Here is a 21911-nt window from a genome sequence, read left to right as displayed (position 1 = left end):
TCCTTCTCTCAGATGTCTGTGAGGCCCAGCCAAGGTGGTGAGGCTCCCAGAGATGTGACCTCTGGGGATGGCACTATTTACTTTTCCGGTCTGACTCCGGGATTGGAGTATACCTACAGCTTGCAGCCCCTGTTCAATGGCCGAAAGCATGGCAACCCTATCACAAATAAAGTTGTGACATGTAAGTTACTGATAAGTCTAATTCAAGTCAATCCTACTTTGTCTAAAAGCTCTAAATGTTAGAGAGCAAAACGTGCATGTTGGTTTATTACTAGACCTCTGACAGAGATTAAATGAAATGTTATTCAAGACACTTTTAGCCTGTATTGTAGGGCTTAAAGTAGTAGGTATATTATTTTCTAATGTTGAACTTCATTCCTCTTTGCTCTGCCACGATAGCCCTATCCCCACCAACTGACCTGAATGTGGTGTCTAACCCTGTCACTGGTAACCTCAATGTCAGATGGAGCAGAACCAACAGTCCGGGTAAATATTGACTGTACACCCACTTCTTATCCTTGTTCACCCTTTCTTTGAAGCATGCTATTAGGCCTTGGCCAACTGTGTAGGCTGTGTGTGTATGTGACTAGTTGCAAATATTTAGGTTTAATTTTATCCAATTACTTCTCCTTGGGAATCATCCTTTGCTCCCACTATTCTTTGTCTGTTTATTTATCTTTCATCTGCTTGTCATGTTTATTATTACATTTAGCGCGTTTCATTCTAACTCTTTCTGTTTTTTTGTAAATGTTAAACTCTACACACTGTCTGTAAGCATTTATTTTTTATCCCATTATTCAATGTATTACCAACTATATCTATATATATAAACCATAGTTTATTGAACAACACATTGGTGTTATTTAGAGAACCTATATACATAATTAACCTAACCCTATGAATATGGTAATCAGATGGTGTTACCGCCTCTCCACCATAGTACCTTCACAATGCTATTTCGTAAGTGTCCATTTCTATTTGTTATACTTGAAATATCCCCTTTATCCTCTCAGATATAACTGGCTATAGGGTGACGTGCACACCAACCAATGGGCAGCGTGGAACTACTCAAGAGGAGATTGTTCAAGCGGAAGAAACCTCATGCACTCTTGACAACCTGAGTCCTGGAGTTGAATACAATGTCAGTGTCTACACTGTTAAAAACCACCTAGAGAGTGAGCCTATCTCAACCACCATTACGCAAGGTAAGACCTCATTTATTGTGAACAGTATAGTAATAAGATAATTAAAGGTAAGTTCAAGCCATGCTATGCTGGATCAAAACCACCATGACTGATCCAGAGAATCACCTGATTATCATGGACCTGTAGATTTATAAATTCACACTCTCAAGACACCCAGCCAAAAAGAGGTGTAAAGAGGTGTTCACATGGACAGCAGTTTGGCGTATATGCTTGCCATTTGCTGCTTTTAATGCAAGCAATAACAAGCACTGAATAGGAACAACAAGCACATCTCACCAGATGGCATGTTATATATGTTATGTGGAAGCCAAACCACCATTGGTCCATTTTTAGTGCTCAAAGCCACAGTGGTGATAACTAATGGCTTACTCCTCACAGGACTCCAACCTGCTGCCAGTATTCACCCAAAAGTTCAGTCTGGGTGACCCTGAACTATGTCCACTGCACCAGATAATCCTGCTGCTCTTGTTAAATGCTACCGATTCTATTAGATGCATCACACATACCCTGTACAGATTCACAAAGACTGTTGCTTTTAATATAGAGCTATTAATTACTAAGAAAATCCTTGGCATTTAATCTGTTTGTGCATCATGAAAATAATTGTGTAATTCTCAACAAGCATGGCTGTTTCACTTATGGTTATAAATGTTAGAAAATATCTATTGCATTTGATAGTTGCTAGAAAAGTTGGAGCTTGACAATTTTTTTTATTTTTATTTTTCATAGTATGCTTGACATATTTTTTGTAGTATGACTAATTCAAATCAAAAGCCTGTTTATTTTATCGTTATTGTGTGCATGTCTTCTGATTATTAATTAGATATCAGCATTGGTTAGCATTGATGGCATGAGAACAATAATTTGCTACGTGTCTTAATTATTCAATGTCATTGCTTCTGTGTGTCTTGTCTTCTCTCTCCCTTCCCAATGAATGCAACTTTCTAAACCGATTAAAGATGTGCCCAAGGTGGGTGATCTCAGTTTTGTTGATTTCACGGATACCACAATCGGAATTAGATGGACCCCACTAAATTACCCAGCGGTTACTGGATACCATATAACAGTTGTTACAGCCGGCCAGAGTTTTCCTATTTTAGAGGACATGGTGAACTCCTCCGTCAACTATTACACTATTCATGGACTGGAGCCAGGCATCAATTATGAAATCAGTGTGTCCACCATAACAGATGAGGCGGAGAGCGTGCCCTCAGTGATCACACAGCAAACCCAAACTGGTGAATTATCCCACAAAGGTTTATTACATTTCGGAGGGTGGGAGTAAAAGACGTAGGAAAGGAATGGATAATATGGGCGTAAAAAGAGAGGCCGAGACCCTCTTCCCCCAAACATAATTCGCACAGACCACTTAATTTCATTATTTCCTCGCTAACCAAGATTGTTAGCAATTTGCTATTTCCCAAACTCAATGTACCTTTTTGAATCAATAATCTAGGAATTCTAGGAATATCTTTGCATTTGCATTCACTAGGTGGGGAATCTTTTTGTTTGTCTTCATTGTATTCCTGTTTCATGTTATTAAGAAAAGGTTAAATAGCATTTTTTTTAGCAAATATAATATTAATTTAAATGTTTTTTTAGCATACACATTTCAATCTATGCTGACAAACTTTTTACTTAAAGACTTTATTCTCTCTCAATGTCCTCTTGATTAGCTGTTCTAGCCCCCACAAACCTGTACTTTCCTGAGGTGGGCTCAGACTCCATGCATGTGTCATGGACCGCACCTTCTGTTCAGCCATCCGAAATTAGTCGTTTTGTCATCCGCTACCATCCCACAAACAACGATGACACCCAGGAAGTCAACGTAGGAGGTGGCACCAATAGCTTCATCCTTCAGAGTAAGATTTTACTAATGCTTTCTTTATATCACCCTTTAGGAAACAAATCACAAGATTCCAAGGTTCCATGTGCATCTCACAGTCCAAACACGTTTAACCTGCTGATTCAGATTTTTTTCTCGATTCAGACTTGCTGCCAAATACAGAGTATCTGGTGAAAGTAGTGTGCGTCTATGGTGACAAAGAGAGTGAACCTGTAACTGGTATTCAGAAAACAAGTATGTATTTGGAAATAAGATATGGTATTCAGTGATTAGGTTTCTTACCACTTCAAGTCCGTCAGTTCTTCCACTTAATTTCTTTCTCCTCATTCACACAGAACTGGACTCCCCGACAAATCTGGACTTCTCTGAAGTCTCCACCAACTCATTTACCGTGCACTGGATAGCCCCACGTGCCGTCATTACGGGTTACCGCCTACGCTATCAGCCAACAAGGGATGGGCGCCCTAAAGATGAGAGACTTTCCCCGACAAGAAATTACTTCACACTGGGGAACCTGGCCCCCGAGACAGAGTACAATGTCTATATTTATGCTGTCAGCGGCAATACAGAGAGTCTACCACTTACTGGAACGCAAGCAACTGGTGAGAAGTTAGAAATTAATCTTTTTTTTTGGTTAATCTTTGCGAGGTAGATTGATGTGACTCTTGTTTCTTCCTGTAGTCTCTGACGCTCCCACTGACCTGGCTGTGACGTCCTCCACTCCCAGTAGCATCACCATCTCCTGGGATGCCCCTGCAGTCACTGTACGCTACTATAAGATCACACATGGAGAAACAGGTATGACAAATGGTTTAAAGTGTGTTTGTGGTGTTGTGTTCTGTTGCTGCAAGTTTACTTGAACTTGTAAATGCAGTTGATTCCTTCTCATTGACTCCCAGGGGAAAGAGATGCACCCAGAGAGTTCACTGTTCCAGGAACACAGTCCACTGCTACCATCCAGGGCCTGAAGCCGGACACAGATTACACCATCACGCTGTATGCCGTGACAGGCAGAGGTGACAGCCCAGCCTCCAGCACACCAGTCATCATCACACACAGGACTGGGGGTGGAAGTAAGTGCTCATGCACAAGTCATTTGAATCTATTACGGTTTCTGACCATTAGCTTACCACAACTTTCTTGTGACTGTATTGTCTTTACTTTTCTCCATTCTCAGGTGTTCCATCCCCATCAGTTTTAGATGTTACTGATATTCAAGACAATACCTTGACTGTCCGCTGGAGCCCAGCTACAGGTCCCATCACAGGGTATAGAGTAACAGGGACGCCCAAGGGTGGGCAAGGTCCTACATTCTCAGAGCTGGTCGGCCCTGGTGAGACATCTCTCGCTCTTTAACCTTTTATCAATTTCTATTCCTTCTCATGACCCTGAAGCTGACTTCGAAGAATTAGTTCAGTACCTGAAATTGGTATAATAACTATTCTGTTTCTGCCTTTTTAGAGCGTACTGAAATGACCATCAGTGGCTTGGTACCCACAGTGGAGTATACAATTAATGTGATTGCTCTCAGCCGGGAAGGAGAGAGCACCCCAGTGGTCCAGAAAGCTACAACAGGTTAGTGTTTTTTACATCTTTTAACTTATTGAAATTTTTAACATTTGAAATCATAGTTCAGGTCTAACCTGTCTACTGGAACAACATGAAGATAAGTGTCTTGCTCAAGGGGTCAATGGTTCATGGCTTGTTTCTTGCAGGATTTAAACCAGCATACTTCAGTTAAACCACCAAATACATACTCCCTTAACGCTTCTTCCAAATCTCTAGCCGATTTGCAGCATTCAAGAGACCTGACCTTCTCTGATGTGGACTCCACCTCCATGCTTGTGACATGGGATGCTTCACGGGTTCCAGGAGTGACCTCCTACAGGGTTCTGTACTCTAGTCCAGAGGAGGGAGAACGAGAGTACCAACCAGCCCTAAGTGGTCGTGATAACAGTGTGGTTCTCCAGGGTCTGCGCCCAGGAACCAAGTACAATGTTAAAGTCATTCCCATGAAAGGACGTTACCCAGACCGTACCCTTGAGGGTATTCAGCACACTACTCATGAGGAGTCTCAGCCCACTGGTATGGCATATTGTAATTCACCTTAGATTTTTAAGCTAGTAAGTTAATGAGGTTGAGTGTTATGGGGGATCTTTCCTGATTTTTGTCCTTTCACCTTTCTCAGCTGTTCCTGCTCCGACCGATATCCAGTTCCGCGACATCAGTCCATCTTCCTTTATTGTGGCATGGCAGGCACCCAGTGGCAGACTTTCTGGCTATCGTGTGGTGGTCTCCCCAAAGAACCAGTATCCCACACCCAAAGAAATGAATGTTTCACCTGACTCTACACAAGTCTTAGTGCCCGGGCTTATGGTAATATGTTTACCTTCTCACATTTTACAAATACATTAATCTTTTGGTAACACAGAAGTAACAAGTAAAGTCACAAGTAAAAGCAGCAGAGTGATTTATTGCCAGGGACAATGTTCAAATAAAAGAATCAATTATTCCAATAAACAGGTAAAACAATATAGGATGTTTGATACATTTGGTTGTTGCATTTCAATGTTTTTGTTCCAAAGAAGTCATAAGAAAATGAGTCCAAGCATTTGCAATGTCTAACCAATCATGATGACTAATCCGTCTTAGTCTTAAATATCTGCTGTTTACTTCCAGGTGGCCACCGCTTATGATGTACATGTCTATGCACTGAGGGGTTCAGACAGTAGTCCTCCTCTCACTGGAGAATGCACCACTTCAGACAGTAAGTGGGTTTCCCATAATATGGATTATAGTAGAGTGATTTTTAGTATTAGTATCATGTATTAAATGGAAGCTATAATCTCTTTGGCTCCACAGATATAACCCCTCCTCGCCGAGTCCGTATCACTGATGTGAAAGACACCTCATTCACTCTTACATGGCGCGTCGTCAATAATGAGCCAATGACAGGTTTCTATATTGAAGCCACACCAAAAAATGGAGGATACCCCACCTTCAGACAAACTATTCCTGCTGACACACTAACCTACGTTGTTACTGGTAAGCTAATGTACATAATCCAAGTAACACCTTATAGGCCATCAGTTTCAACATTGATGGTTAACCACTGTCAGCTCAATGAGTAAACTAAACCTGGAATTATGAACTTCTTTGGTAAATTACTTCAAAGAATACCATGATATTACCATTATGGTATTGTCCAAAACCTATAGCGTTAACATGGTACATTTTTTAATTTTGCATCCCGATTGGTTTAGAATAAATGAAGAATGGTTTCAGAACTTCTTTTACCATGTTTTGGAGTATTGCTGTTTAATGAAATAATTTTAATTCATACTTCAGGTTTGCAGCCAGGTGTCATGTATGTGGTCAACATGTACACACTGAACGGAAATAGTCGAAGCCCTCCATTCACAATGACTGTAACCACAGGTACAACTAAGCAAATTTGCCCATGTGGGAAGAGTAATACACTGTATTAATGCTAATGCATGAAGTCTCAAAATAAATTGATTGACATTTCCCATAATGACCTTTATGATCTTTATATCATCACAGCTCGACCAGCAGTTCAGTCACCTGTTCAGTCTCCTACCAACCTTCAGTTCACCTCTCTGACCCCCAATTCCATCTCGTTTACTTGGCAAGCCCCTCCAACACAAATTACAGGATATTACATCACTTATGAAGAATCAGGTGGTCCGCCTCGTGAGCTTAAACCACGTCCTACCGCTGGTCAGAACTATGCCACCATCACTGGTAAGACCCAGACTGCATCACGTTACACCCACAAGTGGTATACATAGATGTTAGAAAACAAATGTCAAAATGTGACCATATTGTGATATTTTAAATACAGGTCTGAAACCAGGCACCGAATACATCATTAAGATCATTGCCCTAATGAATACCCAGAGAAGTGCACCACTGGTTGGCACAGCCACAACTCGTAAGTGTTTGCTCATATAAAAACATTGATTTTCCTCATTTGTAAGGATAAAAACATCTGCTTAATGAATAGATGTAAATTGTTAATCCACATATTGATACATGAGGTGTACTCCATTATGCTTTGTTGCCGAATGGAACACATTTTGTTAAACTAGCCAACACTGTATTTTATAAAAGCTTTGATATTGCACTCGCTTGCCTTTTACTAGTAAAAGATACTTGGCTAAGCCATAGTTTTTCTTAGTTGCAGTGCTTAGCTTTTTAATGGTGAAATGCCATTTAGAACTGAAATGCAAAATTAAGGAAAATTTGCATTTTAATGTTGCTTAATTGGCACACTTGCTAGCTTATCACTACCTTGTTGATTCAAGCAAAATGTTCTCTCAGTGGACTACTATGATCAAAAACCTTGATCTGTGTTTAAAGGGCTGGTCCATACTGAATATTTTATCTAATTTTTGCCAATATTTTCACTCTGAGGAGAAGTGTATTCTTTTGACTGAATTTTCTTTGCATCACATTTGGATTGGATATGGTGTAAGGCTAAGTATCTTTGTTTTGATATTTAGACTCTCAACCGGTTGGTATAATCATATCATGCACTTCCTCCTCACTGTTTAATTGCAAAACATTGGTTTGAGAAAATACTTGGACCCACCCCCCCTTTAAAGTTATGTCAGCAAGTACTGTCATTACTTGACTTGACTTTCAATGCCTTACTGGACTGTAGATGCAACTCTGGCTGCCTCTTTACCTGCTGCTTTGCTTTTAACACCTTTTTCCCGCCCAGAGCTGACTTCTGATCTGCCTAGCCTGCCTCACCATGGCGGCCCAGACAAGCTGGATGTGCCTGAACCTGACAACAGAGTTTATGTAGTGGGTCCCACTGGGCATGAATCACCTGATGCACACGGGCAGCACTTGGAGTACACAGAATTCGATAATCAGCCCAATCCACCCAAAAGAGGCAACCAGCCTCAACATCGTCAACCAGTCTCTCAACCTAACCAACCCCGACCCCAGCCTTATGTGCCTCAAGTTGGGGAGACCCTAGTATACATCCCTAAGGTGGGACCCGATGGGGTTCGTGTACCTCAGATTATTCAAGTTAGTGAGAAGCCAGGCGATGGCCATCCTTTTGGTTTTTCAGAGGACAAGACAGGAAGACCGCAAGAAGCCCAGACCCAGACCACCATCTCATGGCAGCCCTACCAGCAGAGTTCTGGTTATCTGGTGTCTTGTCACCCCATTACTCATCAAGATGAGAAGTTGTTCCAGGTAAAGAAAGGATGTACAGGATAAGTTACCAAATTGCTTTATCACCTTACCTTTGCTCTTAAAGTTGACCTTTTCTTGTTTTGCAGATGCGTGTCCCAGGAACGTCCACAAGTGCCACCCTGATTGGTCTCACCTCTGGTGCCTCTTATAATGTCATAGTGGAGGCCTTGAAAGGAGCCCTCAAACACAAGATCTTGGAGGAAATTGTCACCGCTGGAAACACAGGTCGAGAAAGGATCTATGAACATTGATGAAAGTTTAAAAATGCACATGCTTATGATGCTTATGCCTTAAATGTTTCTTTATTTTGTTGCCTATAAAATCAACAGTACCAGGAGATGTTTCATCCAGCAAGGACTCATGTTATGACACCTTCACGGCCACTCACCATGATGTTGGAGAGGAATGGGAGCGTATGTCCGAAACTGGCTTCAAACTCTGGTGCAGATGTCTTGGCCTGGGAAGTGGACATTTCAGATGCGACTCTTCCAGTGAGTAACTTCACACCTGAAGGTCAAATGGTGGATTTAATCCTGAAGGCAATCCTGTCTATCAAGAGCGTATGCACTCTGAATGCCTGTTTTTACACAGAATGGTGTCACGACAGTGGAAACAACTACCGCATTGGTGAAAAGTGGGAGCGACGGGCAGAAAACGGTCACTTGATGAGCTGCACTTGCCTTGGCAATGGTAAAGGAGAGTTCAAGTGTGAACCACGTAAGTCCTTCTTCTTCAGTATAGTCAAGTTTCTTCAGTTCCAACTTAATCAGTGGAATAAAAATTTCTTACATTTCGTTATAGATGAGTCCATATGTTACGATGACGGAAAGATGTACCAGGTCGGAAACCAGTGGCAGAAGGAATACTTGGGGGCAATCTGCACTTGCACATGCTATGGAGGACAGCAGGTATGAACTATTTAATTCACATCCATATGCATGGACAACTTATAGAAAGTAAATTTAAAAACAAGTAGAAAAGGTCCTTCAAAGAGAAATGAGACTTCAAAGAGGGTGTTTCACATTTATATTCTTGAGTCTGGTGAAATGCATTGTGTACATGTTGCTCTTAGGGTTGGCGCTGTGAGAATTGCAGAAAGCCTGGTGCTGAGATAAGCTCCCAGCTGCTGAAACCTGTCCGCTTAAACACCGGCTCACGAGTGGTGGGTATCTGCCTTCATTCATTCAAACATTTCAAATGGCCACACAAAATATCTTTAGTTTTTCAAGCAGGGAATGTACCCGTTATATTTTTGGTAAATGTGCAGTAAATTTTGGTAAAACACTGCAATGCATTGCCAAGGTTCATAGTACACATTTGAATTTATGCATATAAATAGTTCTGGTTTTCATTGTATAACATATTTCCCTTTGTTCTTCCAGAACATTCAATGCCCCATCGAATGTCTCCGACCTGAGCTTCTTGCAGATGCTGTGGCCAATCCCAAAACCCAAAAGTGAAACCTTTCTGACAGAACTGCCCATGACCCATGACCTCCTGACCCCATTATGCAATATTTCACGTAGGACATAAGAGAACATACTAAACACATACTGCCTTAAAGCCTCCCTGTTTGTTACCACATCTGTTCAGCTGCTGCCTTACACAATGTCTGTTGTGATGCATCATTCACAGCCTTTGGCTGCTGTTACGTTGAGGAATTTGATTGGCTTTTACTTGTGTTTGCTAGTGTGGTTAATAATTAATACAAATTCTGCTTTGTAGTTGGTTAATACAATCTACTTTATCCAAAACTGCAATGGGAAAGAACACGTTCCTTGTTTTTATGTGAAGAGGTTTTTTTATACAGATTTCTAGTTCAATTAAATTGACAAGACTAAAACATTATTTTTAAAGGATTTTAGCCTTTTTTAAGGATTTTAGCCATTTTTTAAGGATTTTAATCTTTATTAATTGAAATAGGCAAACGTGAGACATGCGGTAGTAGGGGAGAAAAGCACTGTTTTATAAGAATGTTAGAGCACCACTGGGGTAGCAAATACCAAGTCTAAATTTGATCTTTTTTTCCCCCACATGGCTCATTGATTATTTAGAGTCAGCACTGTTTTTAGATTGATACTGTATGTTAATTTGCAACATTTTTGACTATCCCTTCATTCAGAAGTGTCTGCTTGTATAGAATGTTATTTGTTGCATTTGACTGTCAATGTTTTACTGTTAAAAACACTTTTTTTTTTTTTTTATATTACAAAACTCATGAATTGTATTTATAAAATTTCACTCAAATCAAATTCTTTTGGAATGAGATTCTAAAGTAAACCTTGCAAAAACCAAAACATGTCAATAAATGCAAATAAACCCTTGATGGAATCTTTGAGAAACTATTATACTCATTTATTTTGTAATGCTCATCAGACATACAGCACAATGGAATGCATCAGGAAGAGTATGGAGGCAATTTCATATAGCAAATGTTGCAGAAAAAATAAGGACATCATGGCAGAAATTATGCAAAGAAAACACATTATTAAAATAAAACGAACAGGAGTGGATCATCTTATTAATGTATCAGTATTAAATCAATGCATGAAGAACTATTGAGTGGACAGACTAGCTATTGGGCTAAGTTATGATATATGGGTAGAAACTAGGAATTACAGTAAAAGATGTACATCTAAAAAGAAAGAAACCCTAAACCTTTGTAACAGTGAAAAGAGTTGGATATTTGTATTCAACTGGATGTTGTGTAGGGTTTTTCAGTGATGGAAGAGACGGATGTTGGTGTGCACCAGGGTAATACCCAGCTCATTGCAGGCATTTATGACCACCTCATCAGCAGTAGAGCCAGAGGGGGCAGCAATGTACTCCACACCACTCTAAAACCATACACAGATAGAAAATTGTCACTTTCATTTGCCATCTTAAGTATAGACATTTAGAATGTATAATATAGCAACAAATCACTTTGGTGACAAGTATACAAGTGTGCATGGATAAATGAGGTGCATGAATAAGGAAACAATGATTTAAGCTTGGTAACTAGGAGAGGGTGTTTACCCGTTTGGCACGGTCAACATTGTCCCGGAAGGGAAAGAAAGCATCAGAGCTGAGGGCCACAGCCTGCAGAGAACTGATCCAGTTCATCTTCTCTACCTCTGACAGAGGCTCAGGAATCTCCTCAAACAGAGCCTTCCAAGCCTCCAGATCTGGACCCTGACGTACAAACAAAAATTAAATGTTACTAGAAAACCTCCACCTCTCAGCAATCTGCAGAAATACTGACACACAGGCCTGGTTTCACAGTTAGGGCTTAGATTAAGCCAGGAGTAAGTCTTAGTTAAAAACAATGACATTTAAGTAGCTTTTATAAACATGCCTTAGAAAAAAAAATATCATCTTCATCCTCATCATCAGACAAAACAATAGTCATTTCACTCAAAACATTATATGAAATAAAAAAAAGTGACATTTTCACAATTAAGCAAATTTTCCTACCAAATTCTATAAATTCAAGCATCATTATCTTTATATTAGATATGTCTTTTGGGGTGAAATAAACCAGACATTTCTTGGCAGTTTTCGTCAGATTCATCCAAATATATAACAATTTTACGATCCCAAATTATCACAAAAAAACAAAACAAATGAGAACAAATGAACACTTCTTTTGCACAATAACTCAAATTTCACACGATTTGAAAAAGAAAATTTGCATTATCTGAAAGATCTGGTCCATTAAGCATGGTTGTTGGCTGATGTAGATGATCTCAAAACAGCCAAATATCATCTGATTAATCAGGCTGGCTAATATATGCATAGTACGAATGTGACCCTGGATCACAAAACCAGTCACAAGTCGCACGGGTATATTTGTGGCAATAGCAAACAATACATTGTATGGGTCAAAATTAGCGATTTTTCTTTTATGCCAAAAATCATTAGGATTTTAAGTAAAGATCATGTTCCATGAAGATATTTTGTAAATTTCCTACCGTAAATATATAAAAAAAATCTTTTTGTGAGTGAATGCAGCACAGTCGCGAACATAAATGGAGAATTTTAAAGGCGATTTTCTCAATGTTTCGATTTTTTTGCACCCTCAGATTCCAGATGTTCAAATAGTTGTATCTCGGCCAAATATTGTCATATTCTAACAAACCGTACATCAATGGAAAGCTTATTTACTCAGTTTTCATATGATGTATAAATCTAAATTTAAAAAAATTGACCCATGTGACTGGTTTTGTGGTCCAGGGTCACAAATGACCAATTTTTGGATACAATACCTCTCCAATTGTTCCACTGACATACTGATCGACGGCATTAGCCATCTCCGCACGCTTAACTCCACTGCGGAATTTCATATTGAGCACTCTGGGATGGTGCCTGAGCCACCAGTTATCAGCCTTGTCTCCGGCCAGCCGAGTGCAGTGGATACGAGACTGCTGCCCAGCGCCAATGCCAATCACCTAACAAACACAAACCATAATAATGATGTTTACAATTAATCTTCATACATTTGCATGATTTAAAATGGCATTTGCATTTTTTTTAGTTTTTGGTTACCTGACCATCCTTTGCATAACACACAGAGTTGGACTGAGTGTACTTCACTGCGATACTGGCTACAATGAGGTCTCGAAGAGCACCCTCAGAGAGCTGCAATGAGATCAAAATCACATTTTCTGTGTTGAAAATAATCATAACTCATCTTCCTTCCACAGTCCAATCAAATCACAATTGATAAAACTGTGACCAACATTTACTACAGAATATTGTTCCCCCCCCCCCCCAAAAAAAACATAACATTAAAAACCTTACCTAAGCTAAAGGTGTTAAACAAATCAATTAAATACTGAAAAAAACCTGAACATTACATTTACAGTCCTGTTCCCCATGTACATACGATGTAGTTATTCCTCAAAACCTAACCTTAACCCATGTAGTTACCTTTGTATTACCTAGGTTTTTTTTTTTTGGGCAAGTACACATAAGTACACATTTACAGTAAAATAAAGTGCAACCAAAATCAGAACTTTCTAAACAAACATAAAAGCATTAATGGAGTTTCTCACCTTGCCCTTTGACACAATGTTGCTGAAAAGCTTTTTATCAATGATGGCTCCATTCCTCTTTTGTTTGAGGTTCAAACCAAACAGCACCCTCACCTCCTCTTCATCTGGTTCATAGTCAGGATCCATCTAATTGAACAAGACATACATTATGAAGGCTTAGAGTGACATTGCTGTGTTGAAGCACAAGGGCCATTCTTTTCAGTAACCTTGAAGTACTTGAAATCTGTAAATGCTATTCTTTTGAATCCTGAAAACAATGAATCATGGTTTCGACAAATCAGCACGACTGTTCTTAACACTGATAATATGTTTGAGCCGCAAATCAGCATATTAAAGATTTCTGAAGGATCATGTAACACTGAAGTAATGATGCACTGAACACTGAAGACTATTCTTCTGTCTCTTTAATCAATCAATAAGCGTGATTTACCTGAAGGACACAATAGTTTCCATTCTTCTTTTTGGATAGAATTCGCAGTGCTTCCTCATCATAACCAGGAGCAACGATACCATCTGACACCTTAAAAAAATGGTCAAAGTTGAGTATAAAAATTTATAAATAGATGCATCAAGTATTTGTTAAATAAGAGGCTAATGCTTTGAGAGAATATGAACTCTTAGATGTAACTCTGAGTGATGAATGACAAAGTTATTCTTCGTTTCTCACACACCTCTCTGGAGATGATCTTAGCAGTCGGGACGTCACAGACGTCAGACAAAGCAATGAAATCTCCAAAGGAGGACATCCTGTCAGAACCTACAAAGACATTTTTCAGATTTATCCATACTTTTTTTAGGCTTAAACATGCCAAACTACACAGAAGATTAATGCTTCTGGTTTGAAAATGAAGTGTGGAGAGACATGGAGAGATGTTTCACCTCTGGCTCTGGCGTATGCGGTGGAAAGAGGGGTGAGATCCTTGAGCATGTCATTCACCATACACACCTTGGCCTCGTCTTCACTCAATGGGACGCCAACTGCAGCTCCTAAATGTGAAAATTTGTTTGAGATCTTTTCTGAAACTCTATAACAAAGGCCCCGTTTACACCTGGTATTAAGATGCGTTTTGGTCGATCGGTTCATAAGTGGACGACGCTAAATACAGGTCTAAAACGTTCTGACCTTGTCCACTTCCAGAAGTAAACGCATTCAACCAGATTGCTTTTGTGGCGTAGACCCTCATGTGGTCAAATGTGTTCGAACAGACATTAAAGGACCGCCTATACTGCGTAAACATCATGGGAAGCGCACTCGTCAAACAGGATTTAAACTTTGTCGGCTGAAGACCTAAGTTTGGTTTGAAGAAGAAAAACATACCAAACACAATGTTCTCTCCCCATTACTGATTTCTAACACACTCACATTGTGTGAGCTTATTTTGTCCAAAGATCGAAAGACCTGAAAAAGCCCATACATTTACCCGCCCATAGACCCTCCCCTGGAAGAAATCAGGACAGAAGTGGTTGAAAATGGACAAAAGAGACAGCAGATGTAAATGGGAATCTGTCTGCCTCATCCTCATTGTGATCCGATCGACCAAAACGCATCTTAAATGGAACATGGCAACTTTTTGGGACTTTAGCTTATTCCCCGTATCCCCCAGAGTTAGATAAGTCCGCTAGCCTAGCTTAACACAAAGACTGGAGGTAAACAGCTCCAGCTAGCATACCGCTCCCAATAAGTGACAAAATAACGCCAACATTTTCCTATTTACATGTTGTGATTTGTATAGTCACAGCGTGTACAAATAACAAGGTTACATACTTTCATCTAGGAACTATATTGTTAGAAGGCGAAGCACTGCTACTTGGGCGGAGTGATTTACTCGCAGCACCTGAGCAGCCCCGTGGTGAGGTGAGGAGCAGAGAGTTCGCTCAGAGTTGGAGTAAATCACTTCGCCCAAGAAGCAGTGCTTCGCCTTCTGAGAATATAGTTCCTAGATGAAAGTATGTAACCTTGTTATTTGTACACGCTGTGACTATACAAATCACAACATGTAAATAGGAAAATGTTGGCGTTATTTTGTCACTTATTGGGAGCGGTATGCTAGCTGGAGCGGTTTACCTCCAGTCTTTGTGCTAAGCTAGGCTAGCGGTGGGTACATCAGACAGAGTTACGGCACGCACAGAGATGAAAAGGGTATGTATGGACTTATCTAACTCTGGGGGATACTGTGAATAAGCTAAAGTCCCAAAAAGTCGGCATGTTCCTTTAATACCAGGTGTAAACAGGGCCAAAGCTTTCCTGGCATCTGGGAAACAAGTTTGTGTTCATACCTGCAGGGCTGACGTGTTTAAATGAAGAGGCGGCTGGCAAACCAAGAGCTCTCTTCAACTCTCTGACCAGCTGCCAGGCGTTCAGAGCGTCACACAGGTTAATGAAACCTGGAGATCCATTCAGCACTGAGACACAGTCAGAAATGGAGAGGAACATTAATATCATAACTTTCGTGGTTGAATATTTGTCTGGTAGAGGCATATGCGATCATATATACCAGAGAGTGGAAGTGCTGGGCGTACAGTGTAGAGCTGAGCAGGAGCTTGATGGGGATTCATGCCATATCGCAAAGGCAGCTGGGAAATTCCTCGACTATATTCACGCCTGAAGTAATCAGAGATGGCCTCGTCGTACTGAGCGGTGAGTGTGAAGGCCTGAGATATTACAAATACACACACAAAGGCATTTCAACAACTGAAATTCTATCAAAATAGTAACCCTTAATCAGATTGATGGGTTTATCAAGAACAGATGCAGAGAGACGTCTAGAGAGAAGGGTGGCTAATATTATACAAATGAATACTGTACGATAATTTAACGACAGCAAAGAAGACATAAAATAACATACATAAAATTGACAAATGCATCAGCTATTTAAAATGTGGGACCAAAATGGCCAGTTCTGAAACCCTTTATCATCTAAAATTCCAGTTCTCAAGATCCACTTCCCAGAATGTTTTAGAGGTTTTCCTATTCACCACACCAAGAAGTCGATGAGTTTAATCAGATGTTTTAATTTGGCGAGACATCGAAAACATTCTGGTAGGTGGGACTCTAGGAGTTGAGAAACACTGATCTAAAATTTTAGATTTGATTAAGTTAGATAATGATTAATAGACCATGCTGACTGTTTATTTGAGGTAAAAGGGATCATGAGCAAGTCTATTGCTCAATGGTAACAACAAAACTAAATTCATGTCTGAACATGAGTCACCATACAAATCAGAGCATTAGCTACTCAGTAACATGGCATCTGTACACATTTCATTTAGAATTAGAATAAAAGGAGAACAAAATTAAAGCCTGGCTATTTGTCTATAATAAAGGTCAGTATTAAATTAAAATTAATATGTTCTGCATCCATTCATTTTTAATTTTCCTCATGATTTCACTGGGTTCAGTTCATGTCAGGTGGGATTCACTGAGTTTTGGATGTGGACAAAGTTCAGTGGGTCGTCGAAGCTTAATCAAATCTCCTCTCAGATAGGATCGTCACCGTTACCTTGAGTGCAAGAGTTTTGCGTGTTTCCATTGTGGTATCGTGGTTGTCGGAAGATTCCATTTCCTTGGCAACAACATTGTAGTCGGAAGGATCACAGACGACAGTGACTCTGGCGTGGTTCTTGGCTGCCGCTCGAAGAAGAGTAACTCCACCTAAATATGATTTTGAGAATAATGGTGAAATTAGAGACAACATGGTGAATCTGACACAGGCTGCCAAGATAAAGATGTCCGTGTAACATTTGACCCCAAATACCCCCCAACCTTTTTTTTATTTTTTTTATATGACTTTTCATGAAAATCAACCGCAATTCCCAGAAGTTCAATACGTTGCAAATAATAAACAATACCAAATACAATGAATGCTACCATAAAATCTGCATTGTTAACTAAAACTATTAAAATTGTTTTCATTAAAGCCACACCGCGGAACTTTTGCGGCGCTAGGGGCACTAGACCTGGAACTTTCACGTCTAGCGCCCCTAGCGGCCACAAGCGCCGCAACACTGTCGCAAAAGTCTAGAAGACAGTATATCAGAGCCTATGGTCACGTGACGGCCGTAAAGCGATACGTTCTCCAGGTCACATGACCTGTTCAACGACGGTCCGTCTCCTCCAAACTTACATAGGCGGTATTTCAAGAGGGCAGCCTCGCTCGGAGCATTAATAGTGTCAAACGCTGTATATTGGCCTGAGGAATCATTTAAAATAACTCGTATGCGTCAACTCTTTAGGTCACAAAGTCCACGGTGTGGCTTTAAATGAAATAAAGCTTATAATAAGGAAAGTATAATATAAATATTATACTTAATAGATGAAGTATAAATATACTTAAATATAAATAATAGATAAAAAAACTAGAAAATTAGAAATGTGGCCTTGGCAAATAACTGAAATAAAAAGTTAAAGGAACACTCCACCGTTTTTTGAAATAGGGCTTATTCATCTTCTTTCCTACATTTAGATAGGTGGGCAAATGCATTTTTGTCTCAGTGCATGCATTGTTTTAGTTTGACAGGGCCGGTGCTAGCTTAGCTTAGCATAATGAATGGAATCCTTTGTTGCCAGCTAGCATGTCCTGAGTAAAAGTAATATATAAAAAACAAAAACCCACCTAATTACTTCTTGTGGCCTGCGTATTCACAATGAGTACAAATAGCGATGCAGATTAACACTAGGTGATTTCCTAGGCCAGGGGTCACCAAACTAAGGCCCGCGGGCCGACTCAGGCCCGCCACCCCCCTTTGACTGGCCCCCCAGCCCCTCTGCCCCCCACTACTTGAACCGGCCCTATGAGGCAATCCCAAAAAGTCGTCATGGAGGGTACGTCATGGTACGGGCGTCACAGTTTGGTGCATACATTTACACGGAGAATACACGGTATAAAAATAAATAAAACTTGAGTGCAATTTAATTAATGTAATGCGGAACTACTGTTAGATACGCGGATTCTTAGGGACACCTAATCTGTTGCTCCGCCTTAGCTCTGAAGCTGGCTGCGGTGTAAAGATTGCAATGCTGGAATATGTTGAGAGAGAGGTGTGGGCGCGATTGAAAAGTCGTAAAGTGTTTACTTATATTTGTGTGTTTGTGTGTGTGTGTGGCGCGGCCGCAATCGAACAGTGGAAACATAAAAACATACTCCGTCATTTAGTTTATGCAGGACATCATTCAAACTACAAAATGTTTAAGTTACTGTTAATTACATTTTTTAAGGAAAACAAATATATTAATCTGAAATGTAGCAGATTAATTTTCAATTAATTCAGGTACAATTACCAAACATATCAAGGTATTTTTATTAATTGAATTAATGAACTAATTATATAAAACTATTGTCAGTGCACTACAAATAAACTGGTTCTATGCCTTTACTTTATTAATAAAACTTATTTAAAAATAAATACAAGGCTTAAGACATTTATTTTTCTTTTGGTGGTCCAGCCTGAGACATGCACAAGCCTTCTGCATTTTTGTTTTGCTTTTCCCTTCATTGTACCCAACCGTGATGTCTGAACCGAGGTATGAACCGAAACGTGACTTCTGTGTATCGTTCCACCCCTAAAAGAGAGTGCAGAGTTTTCAAAGAACAGTGGACCAACGATTATTTGTGAAGAATAACTTTAAATAAAACAAATTGTGAAGACTCGATTACAACTTTTGCAAACCACTAGTAAAGATAAACAAATATGTGCCAGGAATCAAGTGTTGATATAGTAGTGTGAATATAGTAGTGGGGATGGCTGTGCCAGGCTAGTAATCTCTATTACACAATGAGGCCTGCTGGTGGTCATTTTGGTCTGGGTCATACAATTCTATGTTATATAGCTGACCCGGCCCCGGCCCCCCATCACAGTCAGGAACAATAATGTGGCCCCCAGAGAAAAAAAGTTTGGTGACCCCTGTCCTAGGCAGATACTGATTTATATATTAAGGACTATATTAGGGGGAAGCACAGGCGAAGCACTACTACTTGGGCGTGATATCTCTGCGCCCAAGTAGTAGTGCTTCGCCTGTGCTTCCCCCTAATATAGTCCCAAGTCAATATCTGCATAGGAAATCGCCTAGTGTTAATCTGCATCACTATTTGTACTCACTGTGAATACGCAGGCCACAAGAAGTAATTAGGTGGGTTTTTTTTATTTTTTATATTACTTTTACTCAGGGCATGCTAGCTGGCAACAAAGGATTCCATTCATTATGCTAAGCTAAGCTAGCACCGGCCCTGTCAAACTAAAACAATGCATGCACTGAGACAAAAATGCATTTGCCCACCTATCTAAATGTAGGAAAGAAGGTGAATAAGCCCTATTTCAAAAAACGGTGGTGTTCCTTTAAAAGGACTAAAATGACTACATTTGAAATAATAAATTTAATCTAAACAGAAACATAAAAAAAAGAAACTAAAAAATAAAATATCAAAATAAGAGCTTATTAGGAAAAAAAATATATATATAAATCAGTTTATATATGGTAACATGTGGTTATTTGTTTTGTAAAAAGGCTTTATTTACTCTGTGCAAAATATATTTTTTCTTAAAAAAAAAAAATGATTGTGCTGGACAGGCTTTTTAAGACTTAATATAAATGCATAATTTCATAATTTTCAGGTAGTTTTCCATTACACTGTTATAATCGTCACTCTACCGAACATTTAAAAGTAGGAAATGAAAAAAATTCTTAACATTCTTAAACATACAAAAGCATGGCATTGTTGAATTTGAGTCAAGTGAAATCCTAAATGAAGGACCAATTATTAACCCCTAAATTAAAACCCTGTGAACAATTAACACGGTACTGACCGATGTCGATCTGCTCAACAGCATCTTCCACGGTCACACCGGGGGATGCGACAGTCTTCACAAACGGGTAAAGGTTGCACACAGCCACTCTTGAGGAACACAAGTTTACATCAACATTAGGTACTACTGTCTTTTCTCTTGATGCAATCGTTTAAAAATCATTTACTGGCTACGGTATACAAAAACATCCAGACTACAAGTCTGACCTGCCTTGATCGTATCATTACTACCCATACACAGTGCTGCTCATATGACCCTGTCTAAGTGAGATCAAGACTTTTGGTCACACCACAGCAGCACTATTTGAATTATCAGTGATTAGATTAGCAATGCTGAGTCTCTACTTCTAACAAAAAACCAATGGAAAGCATGTTAGCACCACTTAACCGGATTATATCTTGTACTGGTGGCACATGACGATCACTCATGAAATACCATGACCTGAATTTAAAATCTATTAAGCAGAACTTGCTGAACAAGTACCATGTTATTATTACCATAACACAGATAGCATTAGAATCTTCTTCTTACTAAAAGCAGTATTACCTGACAAGACTAAACCCTAGTTTTTCCATGTCAGCCTTATCAGGGTGAGTTTGTCTAGCCAAAATGCCGGCATGGACAGCGGGATGAAGGGTCTTGACTCTTCCTCCAAGCATCTCAGGAAATCCAGTGAGCTCGGATACATCCCTGCATGGAAAAAAAAGAGTTTACATGAACAAGCCCTTTATTATAATTATTTACTATATCTGTAAGATTTAGTATTCACAGCATCTAGAAGTAAGTTTGAAAGGCATGTGGTAAAAGATGTCTGACCTGACAGTGAGTCCAGCATCTCGGAGAGTTTTGGCGGTGCCTCCTGATGCCACTAATGACAGACCCACTGATACCAGTCGCTTGGCGAACTCCACCAGTCCGGTCTTATCCGACACACTCAGCAAAGCTGAAAGAGAGGGCCATTTAGTCAAATCAATTAGACAGACAATCATAAACTGTGCATGCTGTAGAAAATACACAACTCTGATATTTTAACAACTGCAGCAGGACTGGACTTCAATTGCACATGACATTTCTTTTGCACAAAATCATATTTCTCAATAAAGCAAAACAAAGATTGAATATTATGGCAATACCATAGCATGTTGATACCATGGTACTGCAGTAAATAAATATGGTAAATAATTACTGTGGCAGTAACATGGTGTAGTAATCGTTTCAGGCGGTAAAATCATGGTACTCTGATGCATACCATGACACTAAATTTCATGCAAAAAGAGAAAAATAATTAATAATGTATACGCATGATACACTAACACGATTCGAAGAATACCATGGTATCTTGTCAGAATGGGAACTAATTACTTTTTTCTAAACCTGATATTTAAGTTAATATAAAAAAATAATTAAAAAAAAGAGGCTGTGACGGATCAAAATAGCATTGCGTGCTACATCCTCCAACAAAACCAAACACAACGAAAAGTATTTGATTTGTAAGCAGAAGAGTGCAGAAAGTAAAAACGACGTAGGATTACCTAGTTCAGATGCCATGCTGAAGGTAAAGCAGAGTAAATTTGAGAGTTGTGCTGTGATGTCTCGTGCACCGCGCGCTGTTAATGAACACACGTGGTTGCAATAGTTTTATCCGCGTAGACGCATGATGGGAAGTGTAGTTTTTTTTAAATATATTTGTATATCAAATGACACTCCCACTTTAACGACACTCAAGGAAGTGTTTGTTTGTTTTGTTTAAAATGTTTTATTATAAATAATGCGTGTAATAGAAATGCT

At 39.5% G+C, this 21911-nt stretch overlaps 2 protein-coding genes across 3 annotated transcripts in view; one reads left to right on the top strand and one right to left on the bottom strand.

Annotated features, from left to right (window-relative positions):
• Positions 1-10628, top strand: part of fn1b (fibronectin 1b) — a 22897-nt gene extending 12269 nt beyond the window's left edge. Inside the window, exons 22-45 of one of the 2 annotated variants that reach the window (XM_081361727.1) lie at positions 13-181; positions 400-486; positions 1014-1205; positions 2882-3067; positions 3196-3285; positions 3387-3653; positions 3733-3849; positions 3951-4124; positions 4229-4384; positions 4513-4626; positions 4837-5136; positions 5240-5427; positions 5731-5818; positions 5914-6096; positions 6400-6489; positions 6616-6816; positions 6917-7006; positions 8159-8286; positions 8373-8511; positions 8616-8777; positions 8878-9003; positions 9088-9194; positions 9359-9448; positions 9669-10628. In XM_081361727.1, coding sequence (XP_081217853.1) covers positions 13-181; positions 400-486; positions 1014-1205; positions 2882-3067; positions 3196-3285; positions 3387-3653; positions 3733-3849; positions 3951-4124; positions 4229-4384; positions 4513-4626; positions 4837-5136; positions 5240-5427; positions 5731-5818; positions 5914-6096; positions 6400-6489; positions 6616-6816; positions 6917-7006; positions 8159-8286; positions 8373-8511; positions 8616-8777; positions 8878-9003; positions 9088-9194; positions 9359-9448; positions 9669-9746 — 3522 coding nt within the window. In that variant the 3' untranslated portion in view covers positions 9747-10628. Of the gene's footprint in view, positions 1-12; positions 182-399; positions 487-1013; positions 1206-2881; positions 3068-3195; positions 3286-3386; positions 3654-3732; positions 3850-3950; positions 4125-4228; positions 4385-4512; positions 4627-4836; positions 5137-5239; positions 5428-5730; positions 5819-5913; positions 6097-6399; positions 6490-6615; positions 6817-6916; positions 7007-7798; positions 8287-8372; positions 8512-8615; positions 8778-8877; positions 9004-9087; positions 9195-9358; positions 9449-9668 lie in introns of both variants that reach the window. The other variant, XM_081361726.1, reaches the window with a different exon arrangement.
• On the bottom strand, positions 10615-21911 carry atic (5-aminoimidazole-4-carboxamide ribonucleotide formyltransferase/IMP cyclohydrolase). Its single transcript, XM_081361728.1, has 15 exons — positions 21656-21911; positions 20940-21066; positions 20670-20813; positions 20124-20212; positions 16823-16974; positions 15818-15974; positions 15600-15725; positions 14202-14309; positions 13994-14079; positions 13753-13842; positions 13323-13448; positions 12814-12906; positions 12534-12716; positions 11305-11460; positions 10615-11123 (listed from the first exon to the last, which is right to left on the bottom strand). The coding sequence occupies exons 1-15, from the start codon at positions 21669-21671 to the stop codon at positions 11004-11006; spliced, it is 1773 nt and encodes a 590-aa protein (XP_081217854.1). The 5' UTR covers positions 21672-21911; the 3' UTR covers positions 10615-11003.

The sequence above is a fragment of the Scardinius erythrophthalmus genome (genome assembly GCF_964197995.2).
Source record: "Scardinius erythrophthalmus genome assembly, chromosome: 3".
Taxonomy (NCBI): Eukaryota; Metazoa; Chordata; class Actinopteri; order Cypriniformes; family Leuciscidae; genus Scardinius; species Scardinius erythrophthalmus.
Note: the sequence above shows the minus strand (reverse complement) of the source record. Positions and strands in the feature narration are given on the sequence as shown.